The following is a 14140-nucleotide window of genomic DNA, read 5'->3' on the forward strand; positions in this document are numbered from 1 at the left end:
GTGAGACTCGGAGCACTTTATTTTTTTCCTAAGATGTGAAAGTTGTGCAACATGGGAAACCTGTCTGCAGCGCCGAATCTCTCCCCTGAAATATTATCAAACAATAAATCGATGCTTCACCACCAGCAGCCGGTTAATGACATGTTATTTTCCAAGAATATATGAAATCAGAGACCATTTAAGACAAAAACGGGAACAACTTTTTTACGACCACGAATTAGTATTCCTGTGTTGGCTCGCATTAATCGCCTGTTTAAAAAAAAATTAGCACACTCTCGTGTTTTAACAATCTACCAGGGTGTCATGAAATATTTTGGTCCCCGTTAAAGAGGTAAAGTCATCATGTTGCCCCCTGCTGTTTGTGCTCAAAAGTGGCCAATTCTGACAAATCAGATGGTTTGCAGATTTAGTTTAACGCAACATGAGGTGTAATTGCGCCCAGCGGCAGGGTTTTCACGGGCGCCCATCAGTAATAAATACCTATAACCATTAGCTCGTCGCATATTGAGACAGACTAAAAAAAAAAAAAAAAAAGCTTCCAGGGGCAGAGATAATATAATAAAGTAGAGCTGCTTCCTTTTTCTTGCCGGCTTTAGAGGAGTGAGTCTGTGGTTAATTTTAGAAAGTCTCAACTCTCTTTGAATATGAGCTTTTCAGAAACCACAGTCGTGTTTAAGCTCATTGAATTGGATGTGGAGGCATCAGAGTTTTCTCTCACTTGAATTTTAAAGTTAAAATCCTGAAGATGAATGTTCATTACTGGTTTTAAAGAGGCAATATGTAAGAATTTTAGTCGAATCAGTCGAAATTAACTCAAATTGTCGACAGAATGTGAAGAAATACCAATTTTGACATGATGACGTCTTTGTGTTGTGTTAACAGCTAGCACCGAGCTGTCCGGATCGAAAAGTCTTGTGTTAGCAGTGTAAACACTACCACTAGCTGCACAGCTAACTGAGCTAACAAGCTAACGGTGTGGGTCCAACCCTTGAAAAAAACTGAGAGTTCAAGGACTGTTTCCTGCATTCTGACATTTAAAGGTGCCACCCAAATAGAGGCCAGCATATCATCAGACTGGCTGCTAACTGTAGCTGCTTCTTGCAAGTTAGCACAGTTAGCTGTCCAGCTAGCAGTTTGGAGTGGGAGCTGTCGGGGGGTTAGGGGAAGTTTGGGTTTTCACTGCTAGCACAACAGCCCATTTTCGAAGATTTTAAACTAAAATTCTTACATATTGCTCCTTTAAAGGATGAAAATAATAAGTAAACTGCCAAATAATTGTAATTTTACTTGTAATTCTCAGCGTCAACTTGCATAAAACTGCATATTTATCACATTTCATTCATTTATTGCCCCTGTCTTTTGGAGAGTCTGTGCACCCCCACTGCCCTGTTTGTCAGCCTCTCGACTGGGATGTGATTAACAGAAAAATCAACGTGGCAGATTTAAAACTTTAAGTAGGAAACATGAATCTCTCTCTCGGTCCATCGCTCACTCAATAAGTACACTTCCAGAAACAGCTTACGATTAACAAACGGGGGAAACGAGTGGAAATACTGTCATGAACAGGGAGAAAAACGCAGCACCCTCAGCAGCGCTAGCTGAAACATGCATTGACAATATCGGGTCTCGACTTTATCAGCTGGATGAGCGTGTCTGCTGTCTGACGGCGGCTCGGCCATATTTACTCCGTCTCTCCAACAGTCATTTTCCCTCTTTATTCTGACCGCCGACAGATAAAGGAGAGGCGACGATGGGAGAATTGCATTTCGGAGGGAGAGTGTCAGTCTGGGGGCCGCGTCGCTGCAGTCGATTCCCCTTGAGACGGGAGCTCCCCATCCCTCTCTGCTAAATATCTCATTACTCCAGCTGACACCCAGCGAGCGAGGGGAAATGCAGCCCAGAATGAGAGTCCTGCCCTGGGAGAGGGGCCGAGGGCGAGGGGGCCCCTTACTATACGCTCTCTGCTGACTGGTTCTCCCTGAAAACTGGGTCGCGTTTGAAGTTTTTTTCTGTGCCGATCGGCCGGTTTGGTCAACTTTGCCCTTAAACGATGGGAACTCGTGGAGGAAAAAGTAGCAGCTTAAGCCCATCTGTTGGTTTCGCTCAAAGAAACAAATCAGCATTGATTTTACCGTAGGGGGATTTTTAATAATTCATCATAGATTAGTAACAGCTTGAATTTTCACATTTCAAACACTGTGTGACTACGGTGCTAATCAGCCGTGAGTGAGATGAAACAACATCACGGTCCAGGGAGGAAGAATCGTGTTCAGGTGATTTTTGGGGGTTTTTAGCGTTTACACGGAAAAACCAAAGGATTACATCCTGCTTAAAGTTTGAATGCTTAAAGCTTTAATGAAACATTTTGGAGACTATTTATTTATTGAGCTGAAACAAGCATCTGTTGCAGGTAATGTATTTTTTATGGGCACGACCATCATCCGAGTTAAAATGTGTCAGTATCTAAAACTTCTGGTCAGTCCCGCCCACTTCCAGTTAAAGCCCCGCCCATTCCAGCTACGGATACAGTCGGTCGAACAGATACAGATAATGTTTTACTCGCTCGAAGTACAGTACAAATATCCGAGCTGGGTAGAGGAGGGAAGGTCTGAGTAATCCACGTCATTGCTTCCTGTACTCAGCTCGCTGGTTCATAACTTCGGGGCTGTAGTCCTCCACGATCCCGATCTGCTGGTACTGGTAGCTCAGCTTTCCTCGCCGCCGCGCTTCACGTATCAGAAGCTTTTTTATCGTATAGTAGATCTGAGAAAGCCGGTTGGAGCAGATGATTTCTAGCTCGCTCAGCCGCCGGATCAGGTCGTCGGGATGCCGAACGTTGGCCGTGGTCCTCCACCACCAGCCGGACTTGGTCAAATTTGGCCTGGACAGAAGTTTTGAAGTCGTTGTTGTGCCTCCGAGTCATCTTTTTTCCTTGATTTAGTTCTCCTTGAGGCCATTTTAAGGCAGATAGTAGTAAAGAAACAGAGTATATAGTTGTGCAATGTATGGGTGAAGATGTGAAAAAGCAAAAAGTAAACCGGAGCGTCTGGTTCCTGCCTCCATGTGGCTGTCAACCTGGAAGTAGCTCAAAATTGTGCTTAAGTGCATGTCAGGAGATCGCAATGGACTTTTTTCGGGATTATTTTCTAAAATGAAATAATGAAAATGACGATTAGTTGCAGCCTCGCTCGTCTAAAAAGTGGGAAAGACACAAAACATGTCTGTCGTTAAAGTTTCTCCAAACTAGAGGAAGGAAAAGATTTCATGTTTAATTCAAATGTAATGCATGCTGGGAATTATGCTAATAAAAAGATTCTGATCGTCAGTACGAGCTCTGAGAAGTTGATTTTCTCATAGTGACACGTTTGACTTCACCTCCAACCTTCCTGCACCTGCACAGACACGTTTCACCAGCTCCTCTCCTGACACATATCTCCGCTCTGACTGCTGCTGCTATCTGCAAAAGTAGCCAAATCCCTCCTCTCCCCCGCCGAGCGCGGATCGCGCCTCAAACTAAATGTTTCAATCAAAAGGTTTTTTATTCTCCCGTGGCAGATTGCCTTTGTTTCAAACAGGATTTGCCCCTAGTTAGGCTTTGATTGCACGGTGTGAGTAATGGTGTGGTGTGATAGATTATGACTCGTTTCAGCGTCGCTGCGTTTCAGCCGCCGCTGCAACTTTCATCAGCAGCGTTGTGTTTTGTGTTGTATGTTTTTTTTCTGTGTGTGACAGTTCATTCATCTCACACACACACAGAGACACACACAGAGACACACACACACATACACACAGACACACACACACACTGCTCTGACGGTAGACATTCGGACAATTAGCTTCACTTCTTCTGATTGTCCAAATCTCTAAATCTTCCTCTGGTCATCCCAATCAACCTCTCTCTCTCTCTCTCTCTCTGTTATACACACACTAATACACACACACTAAACCACACACACACTACACACTACACACACACATCAAGTCTCTCTTCATATGAGATGATGAAATAGTTGGAGAACTCAGGAAATCTCTTTCTGGTGAAACCGTTCTGGACTCAGAGATAACTGAGCCCTTGTGGGGGAAGAAGAAAGCCCACTGGCTTTAGAGTCAAGCTTCCTGTGTGACTGTGTGTGTGTGTGTGTGTGTGTGTGTGTGTGTGTGTGTGTGTGTGTGTGTGTGTGTGTGTGTGTGTGTGTGTGTGTGTGTGTCTGTGTGTGTGAGTGTGTGTGTGAGAGAGAGAGAGAGATAATTTCATGAGCAGGTTTTAATTGAGAATATTTTTTTTTCTCTGCTGATGTAAAGTTTGTTAAAGCAGAAGTGTGTGTTGTGTTTCTGTCCCTGTCAGTGTGTGTGTGTGTGTGTGTGTGTGTGTGTGTGTTTGTTTGTGCAAGTGTGTGTCCTCATTAAAACATTAATTTCTTACTTTTATTATAACGTGTTTACTGTATGAATCATCTTTATGTTGAGATGTGTTTTCTGTGTGTGAAGCTCATCATGTTTCCTCTCCTCTTCTTCTCGTCTCCTCAACCTTCATCTCCTCCTTCTCTTCATCTCTTCCTCTTCATCTCTTCCTCCTCCTCCTCCTCCTCTTCCTCCCCCCCCTGCAGGGCTGCTCGTCTCCCATCGTGGTGAAGTTCGCCGACACACAGAAGGACAAGGAGCAGCGGCGTCTGCAGCAGCAGCTGGCGCAGCAGATGCAGCAGCTCAACAGTGCGACCACCTGGGGGAGCCTGACGGGCCTGGGCGGCCTCACCCCGCAGTATCTGGCTGTAAGGAGAGCCGCCGCGTCGCCCACCTCCACCATCACCTCCTCCACCCCTTACTGCAGCCCCATGGCCAACGCCGCCGCAGTCAGTGCCCCAATCGAAAACACCCAGCTTGAAACAAAAAACCCAAAACACTCTGTCCTTCCCTTCTTCTCCTTTTGTTCTGCTACTCCTCCTTCAGCCCTGTCACTGTCCCTCTCCTCCACCCTCCTCTCGGGGTTGTAGCATTTTGAGGAAATGAGGTCTCTGAACGAGGTGCGAGGCTGCCGGGAGACGATAACGTGTGTTTATTATCTCCAACCAGAGAAAAAGATGCGAGGACGCTGCTTCGTTTCCTGTTTTAACTCTCAAACGTATTCTGAATCAAATCCTCGATACGAGGACGTTTTCAGGGAGATTTTCGGTTTCTTATTGTGGTCGCAGGTCGAACTTTAAAATATCCATCATTAAGAAATGGTACATTTATGTTGTTTAGACATTTAACAAACAATGAAATGCTTAAAAACGAATTGTTAACGTTTTGAATCATTATTTGCAACTTTACAACAAAGAGTTTCTTAATAAATGGATTATAAAGCATTTTATTGATTGAAATAACTGAACTTAAGTTTGATTAACTATTGATTTAACATTTATAAATGAAGGTTTTATAAAGGTTACCTGGTTGCAAGATCACAAATCAACTATTTTGTCATCTTTAGTACTGGACATCTGTGCTCAAGTACAGTTACATTACTGAAATATTACTCAATTACAAGGAAAACTACTGGTATTAAAATAATACTTAAAGTGACAACGAAGAACTTTTAAGCATTTATGAAACAGTCTCTGATTATAAATGACCTGTAACAGCAAACGAGACCATCAGCGAACAGACTGCTGTTTTTATATAGTTATCATTAGCGCCTGTGCTCGGGTCAGATCACATACATCACATATAAAATCACTTATAAATACATTAACTCACCGCGATCCATCCCGCGGTCTCGGTCACTCGCTAGCAAAGATCTTTACAGCAGCAGGCGCTGGTGTCGTACCGCTAAAGTAAAAGTACTCTTCTCAAACGCTGCTCAGAGTATTAGTTACTTTTTAACTGTTGACGTTTAATGCATTATCAATAATAGGTTCTCCAAAGCTGCGCCTGCTGCAGAGTTTTGTGTTTTTGTTCGTATGTCATTATACATTATAAATTCGATTGTTTTTGTGAGTTTCCTCCAAATATTTACGTGATGAAACCATTTAGTCGTCAACATATCGAGGACACAGGATTGATTTACTGATGTCCTTCAAGTCGTCGTCCGATTAAAATCATCTCCTGTATTTCCAAATTTGATTTAGCAATGTTCACTGTTTTCCTATTGTTTGACGAAGGCCTCCTCCTTCTTAAATAAATCATGTTAAACCCCGTCAGACGAGCAACAAAATGTGTCGTCACACAACTAAACACAGGTCTTCTTCTCTGACTGTAGCTCATTAAAATGTCATGTTTCAAAAAGATGCACAGTTTAACTCAGGACAGTAAGAATGGAAAGTCGAGAGTGAGGCTCCCCTTTTTTTGTAGAGCGATTCTTCCAATTTATTCACTGATTGCGATAAAGTCTTGTGACTTTTTGTGGGATTAAACACAAAGAAATTGGCTGGGGACGGCGTGGATCCCCCCCGGGAGTCCGCTGATCCCCCAATTTGAGAACTCCTGCAGTGGAAGCTCGGCTGCACAGCGTCTGAGACTCGCCGGTTGATTTGTTAGATTGGGAGGTTTTTCTGGTTTTGTTTTAAAGTTCAGAAACCTCATTTTTTCTGCAGCCTTTTACCTCCTCAGAGCCTCAAACTCAGGACTTGGGCTCTAACCTTTTGACTCTTCACTTTTTTTTTTTAAATTAACAGCCCAAACTTCCCCTACAACACACATCTCCAAAATCTGGGAACTCAAATTCTCAAATATCTTCCATCGAAAGTGCAATTAACTCGACAAACATCCCTCCTTCGCTTGATATTGATTTATTTTTTCTTGGGGGGGGAGGGTAGAAATGAGATAAGTGTTTTGTGAATTGGGCTCCCAGATTTTTTCTGCTCTTTCAATCCTCTTCCTCTCGTCTTTTTTTTTTTTGAGAAGATTAAGCTCTATTCTGGAAGGAGAAGAGAAACTGAAAATGACTCACACAATAGAAACAAGATGTTAATTTGCTGTTAATTCGAGTCTTTGAAGGATGAGTTTTTGACAGCATCAGTATTCCACTTTTGTTTTGGAATCTAATTAGTCGGCTAGATTAGAGCTTTCATGCTCAACTTGTCTGGAAGAATCATGGTGGAATACAAACAGTGTTTGCTTAGAGGAGAGATCAAACTATATTAGCAGCTCATTTACTCATCGAGCACTGAGGCAAAAAAAAAACACATTGCTAACCCGCTCATTACGAGTTTAGCTTTCTCAGCGTAGCATTGTATAGACATGTGTTCGGCTTTCTGTCTCCGTGTAGCTCACTTTGTTTTTTCTCTCTCGTGTCTCCCCCTCCTCCTCTCTCTCTTTTCCTTTCTCCTTCTCTTTCTTTCTTTCTTTCTTGCCATCAGTTGCTTCAGCAGGCAACCTCCTCCGGTAACCTCGGAGCCTTCAGCGGGATCCAGCAGATGGCCGGTGAGTCAAAAATCAGTTGGTAAAACTCCCCTGAAACCACGCTTGTGCGACAGCAACGGACTCTTTGTTGCGCCTCTCTGTTTTGTTTTGGTTTTTTTCGCACAGACTTCTAAAAGAGGACCAAAGAGCATAACAGATGAACTCGCGTGGCGGAGTTAAGAGAGATCTTTGCCCTGAAGATTTATTAACTGTTGCTAAGAATTGTCTTGATCTTTTAATGAGGCCAGACAAGAGTTGTGCCCTGGGCGAGTAACAGTAGCACCGCGGCTTTGCAGGGATGGATGAATCACAGAAAAAGGAGGGAAGAAAAAGAAAAAGGGAGTGGAGAAAAATTGTTTCAAGTGGGCTCCTTTTGGTGGAGATCTTGCACTGCTGGCTGGCGCCATCTACTGCTCTCTCTTATTGTGGAGGGTCTCTGTGATCTGTCATCTGCATCTCTTGAGTATCTGCAGGTTCAAGGACGACATTTGAAGCAGAAAAATAAAAAGACATAAGCTCAGTATAATCCCGCCTGTTTTGCCAGGCAGTAAAAAGTTTTCAAACTCTAAATGGGTTGAATAAGTTAAAGGACACAAGGAAGTAAAGAAGTAAAGTGGTAAGGGACAGTCCAATTCTCTGAAGTAAGGCTGATGCAATAAAAAATGCATATTGTATTAACCCAGTTCTGCATTAATCTAAGCCTTGAGCGTGCCGAGAAGCCTCCTATTAAATGTTGAACAAGATAAAATCTCTGTCTTTAAGAAATATAATTTTTCGGGCTTTAAATTTGGGTTATTTAAGACTTCCAGGGACCGGCGGATACTCTCTCCTCATCATCTCTGACTTCTCTCTTTCCATTAAACTCTCCTCCTCCTCCCTCTCTATTTATTTTAAGCCTCTTTTTTTTTTTGCAGATACTCTTGCACCTCCCACCCTCTTCAATCGCACTTTCTTTATCTCACCTTTTACGCCTCCCTGCAGCCCTCGCACCCTGTCTGTTCCACCCTCTTCTTCTTCTACCCTTCTGCGAGCGTCTCAGCGGGGTGTCGGCTCTTAATTGTAGTCATTTGACGCTGAGAGAGAAAACGGGGTAAAGAAAAAAACAGCAGAGAAACAATAACAGCTCTGAGTGTGATGGGAGGTTGTTTTTTTTTAAAGTGGCGAGCCCCCGCCTAGGATCCTCCAGCTCTCGTGTCGTGTTCCCTCGAGTTACGATTGCTTGTGCAATTTCCCCGTGGCTGATTTAAATTGCTCAAAACACACACTTCCTTCCACACACGCACGTATAAATAGGCTCTGGGATTTGCAACCAAGGGGTGAGTAACGTGTGTCTGAATCTGGAGATCTGTTGGTCCTCCATCTGCGATAGTGAGCGAGAGAGGCAGAGCGAGCGAGCATTAGTGATTGGCAGGAGATGTGACACAGCTGAATGACATCTGGTCCCAGTCTTTAACACGAGGAGCTGCAGAGCTGAGAGGCTTCAATTACACCAATGAGCATTCAATTAGACGCAGCCAACGCCAGCCTGGTGCAGCCCGGCGCTGCCATACAGGCTGCACACACACACACACACACACACACAAACACACACACAAACACACACATGCATCCTCGCACACATATGTGTTCACAGTCGCTCACACACTCACGTACCATCTGCACAGCCCGGATACTCTGATGTGGGAAGTAGATTGTATTTGTCTCATGCCGTCTCTCTTTCTTTGCCTTCTCTCTCTCAGCTCGACTTTATTCCCCTCTAACCCAGTTATTTTTATCTGCCGCCCGCTCCTCCTCTCCTTATGACTGTCTTGAAAATGTACGTTCAATGAGGGTAGATAACCTTTGACTAATGCAAGTACGTAAGTATTGGCGTGGAGCTGCTTTGAGGAAGGAAGGAAGGAAGGAAGGGAGGGAGGGAGGTAGCAGGGAGACAAAGAGAGACGGCGTGCAGTCGTCTTTGTCATCAGCTCGGAGAGAAGAAACGAAAGGGAATCGGGAAGATAGACAAGAAGGAGGGAAGAGGAGGAGGTGAGGGAGAGGTCAAGGAAAAGAGGAGGGCAATGGCAAGTAAGACAGCAGGGAGTGGACGGGAGGAGAGAAACGAGAGGGTTAAAGAGAAAGAAGGCGGAGGAGGTAAAAGGGCAGAAGCGAGGGAAGTGAGGTAAAGGAAGGAGAATAGCAGTCAGATTTGGGAAATGATAATAAGGAAATGATGAAAGGGAGAGGAAGGGAAAACAGATCAAGAGGCAAAGAAAAGGAAATGAGAAGGAATCAGGCAACAATGGTGTGGGTGAAGGAAGGGAGGAAAGGAAATAAAAGAAAAAGACGGAAGACGGAAAAATAATAAATAAATAGGTGATAGGAAACGGGAGAAAAATACGGGGAGGAAAAGGTCAGGAGAGAAAAGCAGAATGAATGAGAAAGAAGAAGAAAGATTAAAAGGAAAGGAAAGGAAAGGAAAGGAAAACATGTAAAAGGTACGAAGCAAAGAAAAGAGAAGTTAAAGAACAAGAAGGCAGGAAGGTTAAGGAAAGAGGAAAGGACAGGAAAGACTTGGCACTAGGAAGGCAGACAGGATTTGGAAGAGGAAGCAGGAAAGGAAAGGAAACAAAAAAAGAGGAAGGAGGCAGGAAGAGGTACAGAAAGGATCAGATAAACGAAGGGTGGAAAGAGAAGATATAAAAGAAAAGAACAGGAATGAAAGAAATGTTTTGAAGAAGAGTTGAAGGTGAAGGTGAAGATGAAGGTGAGGTGAAGGCTGTACAGTATCTGTCTGTTTACATCCTGAACACACTGACGTGGTTTTATCCCTGAAACGTTTGTGCGAGTGGATCCGATCCTCTGCGGTCAAACTGGTCCTACCAGCCACTTTCCAAACCCGCCTCGAGAGACGGCAGCGGAATAAAAACCTTCTTTTGTATTTGTGTCGTTGAAATAAAGAGCCATGAAGAAGAGCTCTTACAAACAGCCTTCTCTTCATGAACCAGCCGCTCTGAAACAGCCTCTTCTTCTGCTGTATTTTCTGCCTTTAAAGAAACAAACGCCGTCTGAATTAGTGTAAAGATTTGACGGCTGTTTTATTCACATCTTTCTTAGGAGTAAAAAATCCACTTTAGGTTCGGAGGTATCACAGAAAATTGGGGGAGAATCGCTTTGAAAACGAGATTGGTTTTGGCTTTTCATGCGCTCGCAAGTCACACGGCACTTTGTTTTTTTTTCCACTTCCTGCTGCAGCCGCTCGTCACGACAACCTCGAGAAAAGAAAAAAAAAGACATGTAGAAACTGGCAGTCGCCTCTTTTTTTCTTCTATATTTAACTAACCAATCAGAACTGTGAATCCCGGTGATGAATTCAGCCATCTGTTGTCATTGGCTGAGCTCAGTGCGGTGGTCTTTGTGAAGGATTTCTCTGTTGGGATGTTTACGACCTTCAAACCACTCACCACGGTGTCAAACGAAGAGATGGATCTTCTTCATGGTGTCTTGTTTGTGTGCGTCTATTTGTGTGCGTGTGTGTGACTGTGTTGTGTGTGCGAGTGTGTGTGTATTTCCATGGTACTGTATATACATCCAGACTGTATATACGACACATACACCTCACATTGACAGTGTCCACACCCTTTTAACTTTATAAAAACCTAACCTGCTCATGAGTCCGAGGGAAGCTCCTCCGTGGTAAGAAACGACTCCTGCTCTGGTGACTGTTTGCTTTATGAGGCCTTCATAATGTTCACACACACTTTTTTTTTTTCTTTGCACAAACACACACACATATTATATGGAGTGAGGTGAAAGATGGAGTTGTGGACTTGTACTCACAGAAGGTTTTTTATAGCCTTTGCTTCGCATTCATTTAGGTGTTGGCATGTAGTCATTAATTATGCTTAAGTACGGAGCTCTGCTCTAACGCCAGCGAGCAGATTAACAGTGAGGAGAGTTTAGCCGGCAGGTGCCCCGAACTACAGTATGACTGCTGAATGAGACAAGTTTAATATTGAGTAAAATGATTAAAAGTCTCAATCATGTGCCATTGTGATTAAAGCCTGACTGATACCGACAGGAGGTCAAAATCTGCTTATAACAGCTATCAGTATTGATGGAGACATACATGTTTCTTCAATTCAAGTGTAAAATACAGTCTGTTTCTTCTACTTCTATTATATTACGGGTTGTAACAACTTAATTTAGAGTAATGTCAAAATTTAACACGTAAAACACTTGTCAGGAAAAAATCATGTTTTGGCTTACCTGGTTCTGTTGCCACAAAACACAGCTGGAAATTATCCCGACGTCTCCTCAAAAGTATCCAGTTGTTTCATGCTAATATTTATCGAAACCTTATCTCGAACAGTGGTTTCTGGCTTGGGAGCTGTCTTCTTCCAACATCTCGGTTTTGTTGCCACGAACACCACTGCAAATTGTCCCGAAGTCTTATCAAAAACATCCAGCGGTCTCACGCTTACAAATGTTGAAACATCTGCTCGACCAGTGGGCTTGTCAAAAACATCCGGTTTTGTTGACACTTACATGGATGAAAAACATCCTGATGTCTCGTTAAAAATATCGGTGGTTTCACGCTTACAAAAGTTTAAACATCATCTCGGACAGCAGCCATCTCGCCGTCTTGTACCATTGGTACATCAGAATTATTTGGCTTTTTTGCCACTAACACAGACAGAAACTGTCCCAATGTCTCGTCAAAAATATCCAGTGGTTACAAATATTGAAACATCGTCCCGGACAGTGGTCTCTTGCTTGGCAGCGGTTTTGCCCGTAACTCTACCACCATCAGCTCCACGTCCTGAAATGAAAGTCAGATCACATACATGTAATTTGAATGTGATAGGAAACATATTGTAGAAATGTTGGTACGATTGCGTGGTTTGCAGAAACAGATAACCGTAAATCAGTCAGATTTAGCCTTGAAGGCAAAAAAAAACCTGTTATCTCTTGGCGGATGTTTAAAAGGCACTCTCATCACCCAAAGGCACCATTTTATATTCAGTTTCAGTGTCGGCCTCAGAGGTCCAGTATCAGTCTGGCTTTAATCATGATTTTTATGGAGTAATTATGCTTAATTTATACAAAGCACAACTTAGCTGAGCACAGAAGAAGAAGTCGAATCTCAAGTGATATAAAAAAAAGGTCAAGATAACCAGACTAGAAAGGTTAGTTTCCTGTATTTATCCAACCGTCTCCACCGAGCTTTTCCTCTAGAATATAGGTTTAATTAAATCAGAGAGATTATTTCTGCCTCAGAGAAATTCACCAAACCTAAACACTACAACAGCTGCTTTTACTGATTTAAACACATGTGGGACTTATTAGCGAGATCAGCTGCTGTAGTGTTTGCCTTCACACACTGCAGCCTCCTCACAGTGGCAGAGATACGTTCAAGTTGTCTCAGATAGAGCAGAAAACATGGAGGATTACCTCCAGGAAATATAAGTACAGCACATCCACACACTCCTCTTGTTATTCTTGTTCACCTCCGGACACTCGTTGTTCAAGTGCTGTCCTCTGGTGCACTGTCCCGGTCCGGCCAGGCGACCCAGCCAACGCCTCAGCCTCGCTCCCCAGGTTTGACACCACCCTCTCTGGCTCCTCTCTCCAGGTATGAGTGCTCTGCAGTTGCAGAACCTGGCCACTTTAGCAGCAGCGGCGGCGGCGGCCCAAAACTCAGCCAGTCCCTCCACCGCAAACCCCCTGTCCTCCAGCGCCGCCTCCCTGGGAGCGTTGGCCAGCCCAGGTAACACCGCAGCCACTCAGGTCGGGGGGTCCGACGCCGGGGGGAGGGGAGGGCCAACGCCTGCCTACGTCCTCCGCTCTGCACCGTTACCATTACCAGTGTTGTCGCCCCCCATGATCCCGGCACTTCACCGCCATCACTGAAACCATCAACCAATCATCGTTGCCGAAACCATCTCCATTGTTCAGATCTCCGTCAGTGTTGTTGACCTCCTTTCTGGCACAGTGCCATGGTGTGTGTATCCACCGTCTCCGCTTCTCAGACCTTCATCTTAATAGAGAAAACCATGCTGTGTTGTTGATGCGCTGCCTACCTGCGTCCTCCTGTCTTTGAACACTTCCCTCACTTCCCCCCACCAACAAACCACAACCATCCCATGATACACGCACTGTATATGTGTGCGCGTGTGCATGTATGTGTGTTTCGTGCTTACATGTTTCCGTCAGGTACAGATCTGTGTTTGCGTTGTAGTGATTTTCTGTGTTTGTGCCTTTAACCTCACCAGCTCCAGAGACCCATGTAGACAGTTTAGGACAATAAGACGTGTTGTTTCCGGGCGGACGGGGTGTGTTTGTGTGTGTGTGTGTGTGTGTGTGTTGGTGTTTTGTCTGATTGTGGCTGGGGGGGTTAAAGGGAGAGTTCACCCCAAAATCAGAAACGCATTGTTTCCTCTGACCTGTAGAGCGATTCATCCATCTGCTGGAGATTGCTTTGGTGTGAGTTGCTGAGTTTTGGAGGTATCGGTTGTAAAGATGTCCGCCTTCTCTCCAATATTGTGGAACTACAAAAACTCAACAACAATGTCTCTTTACCGAGATCAAAACCTGGTGACCGTAGATAATCCACAGACCTTGTTGTGAGCAGTTTGACGTAGGAACTACACCCGCCCACCATCACCACGCTGAGTGAAGTATCTAATAACGAACAAGAGGCTTGTGCACATGCGACGTTAGCTAGCTTAGTTACCTAGCCTCTTGTCCATGAGTAGATGCCTTGCCTTGCTTCCAATTTTGC

General features: G+C 44.1%; 1 protein-coding gene across 1 annotated transcript in view; it reads left to right on the forward strand.

The window, feature by feature from the left end:
- celf2 (cugbp, Elav-like family member 2) overlaps positions 1-14140 on the forward strand; it is a 217114-nt gene that overhangs the window by 188001 nt on the left and 14973 nt on the right. The window contains exons 8-10 of the mRNA XM_073480483.1: positions 4608-4769; positions 7335-7398; positions 12992-13126. Of these exons, the coding sequence (XP_073336584.1) occupies positions 4608-4769; positions 7335-7398; positions 12992-13126 (361 nt within the window). The remainder of the gene's footprint in view (positions 1-4607; positions 4770-7334; positions 7399-12991; positions 13127-14140) is intronic.

The sequence above is a fragment of the Pagrus major genome, chromosome 14, assembly GCF_040436345.1.
Source record: "Pagrus major chromosome 14, Pma_NU_1.0".
Taxonomy (NCBI): Eukaryota; Metazoa; Chordata; class Actinopteri; order Spariformes; family Sparidae; genus Pagrus; species Pagrus major.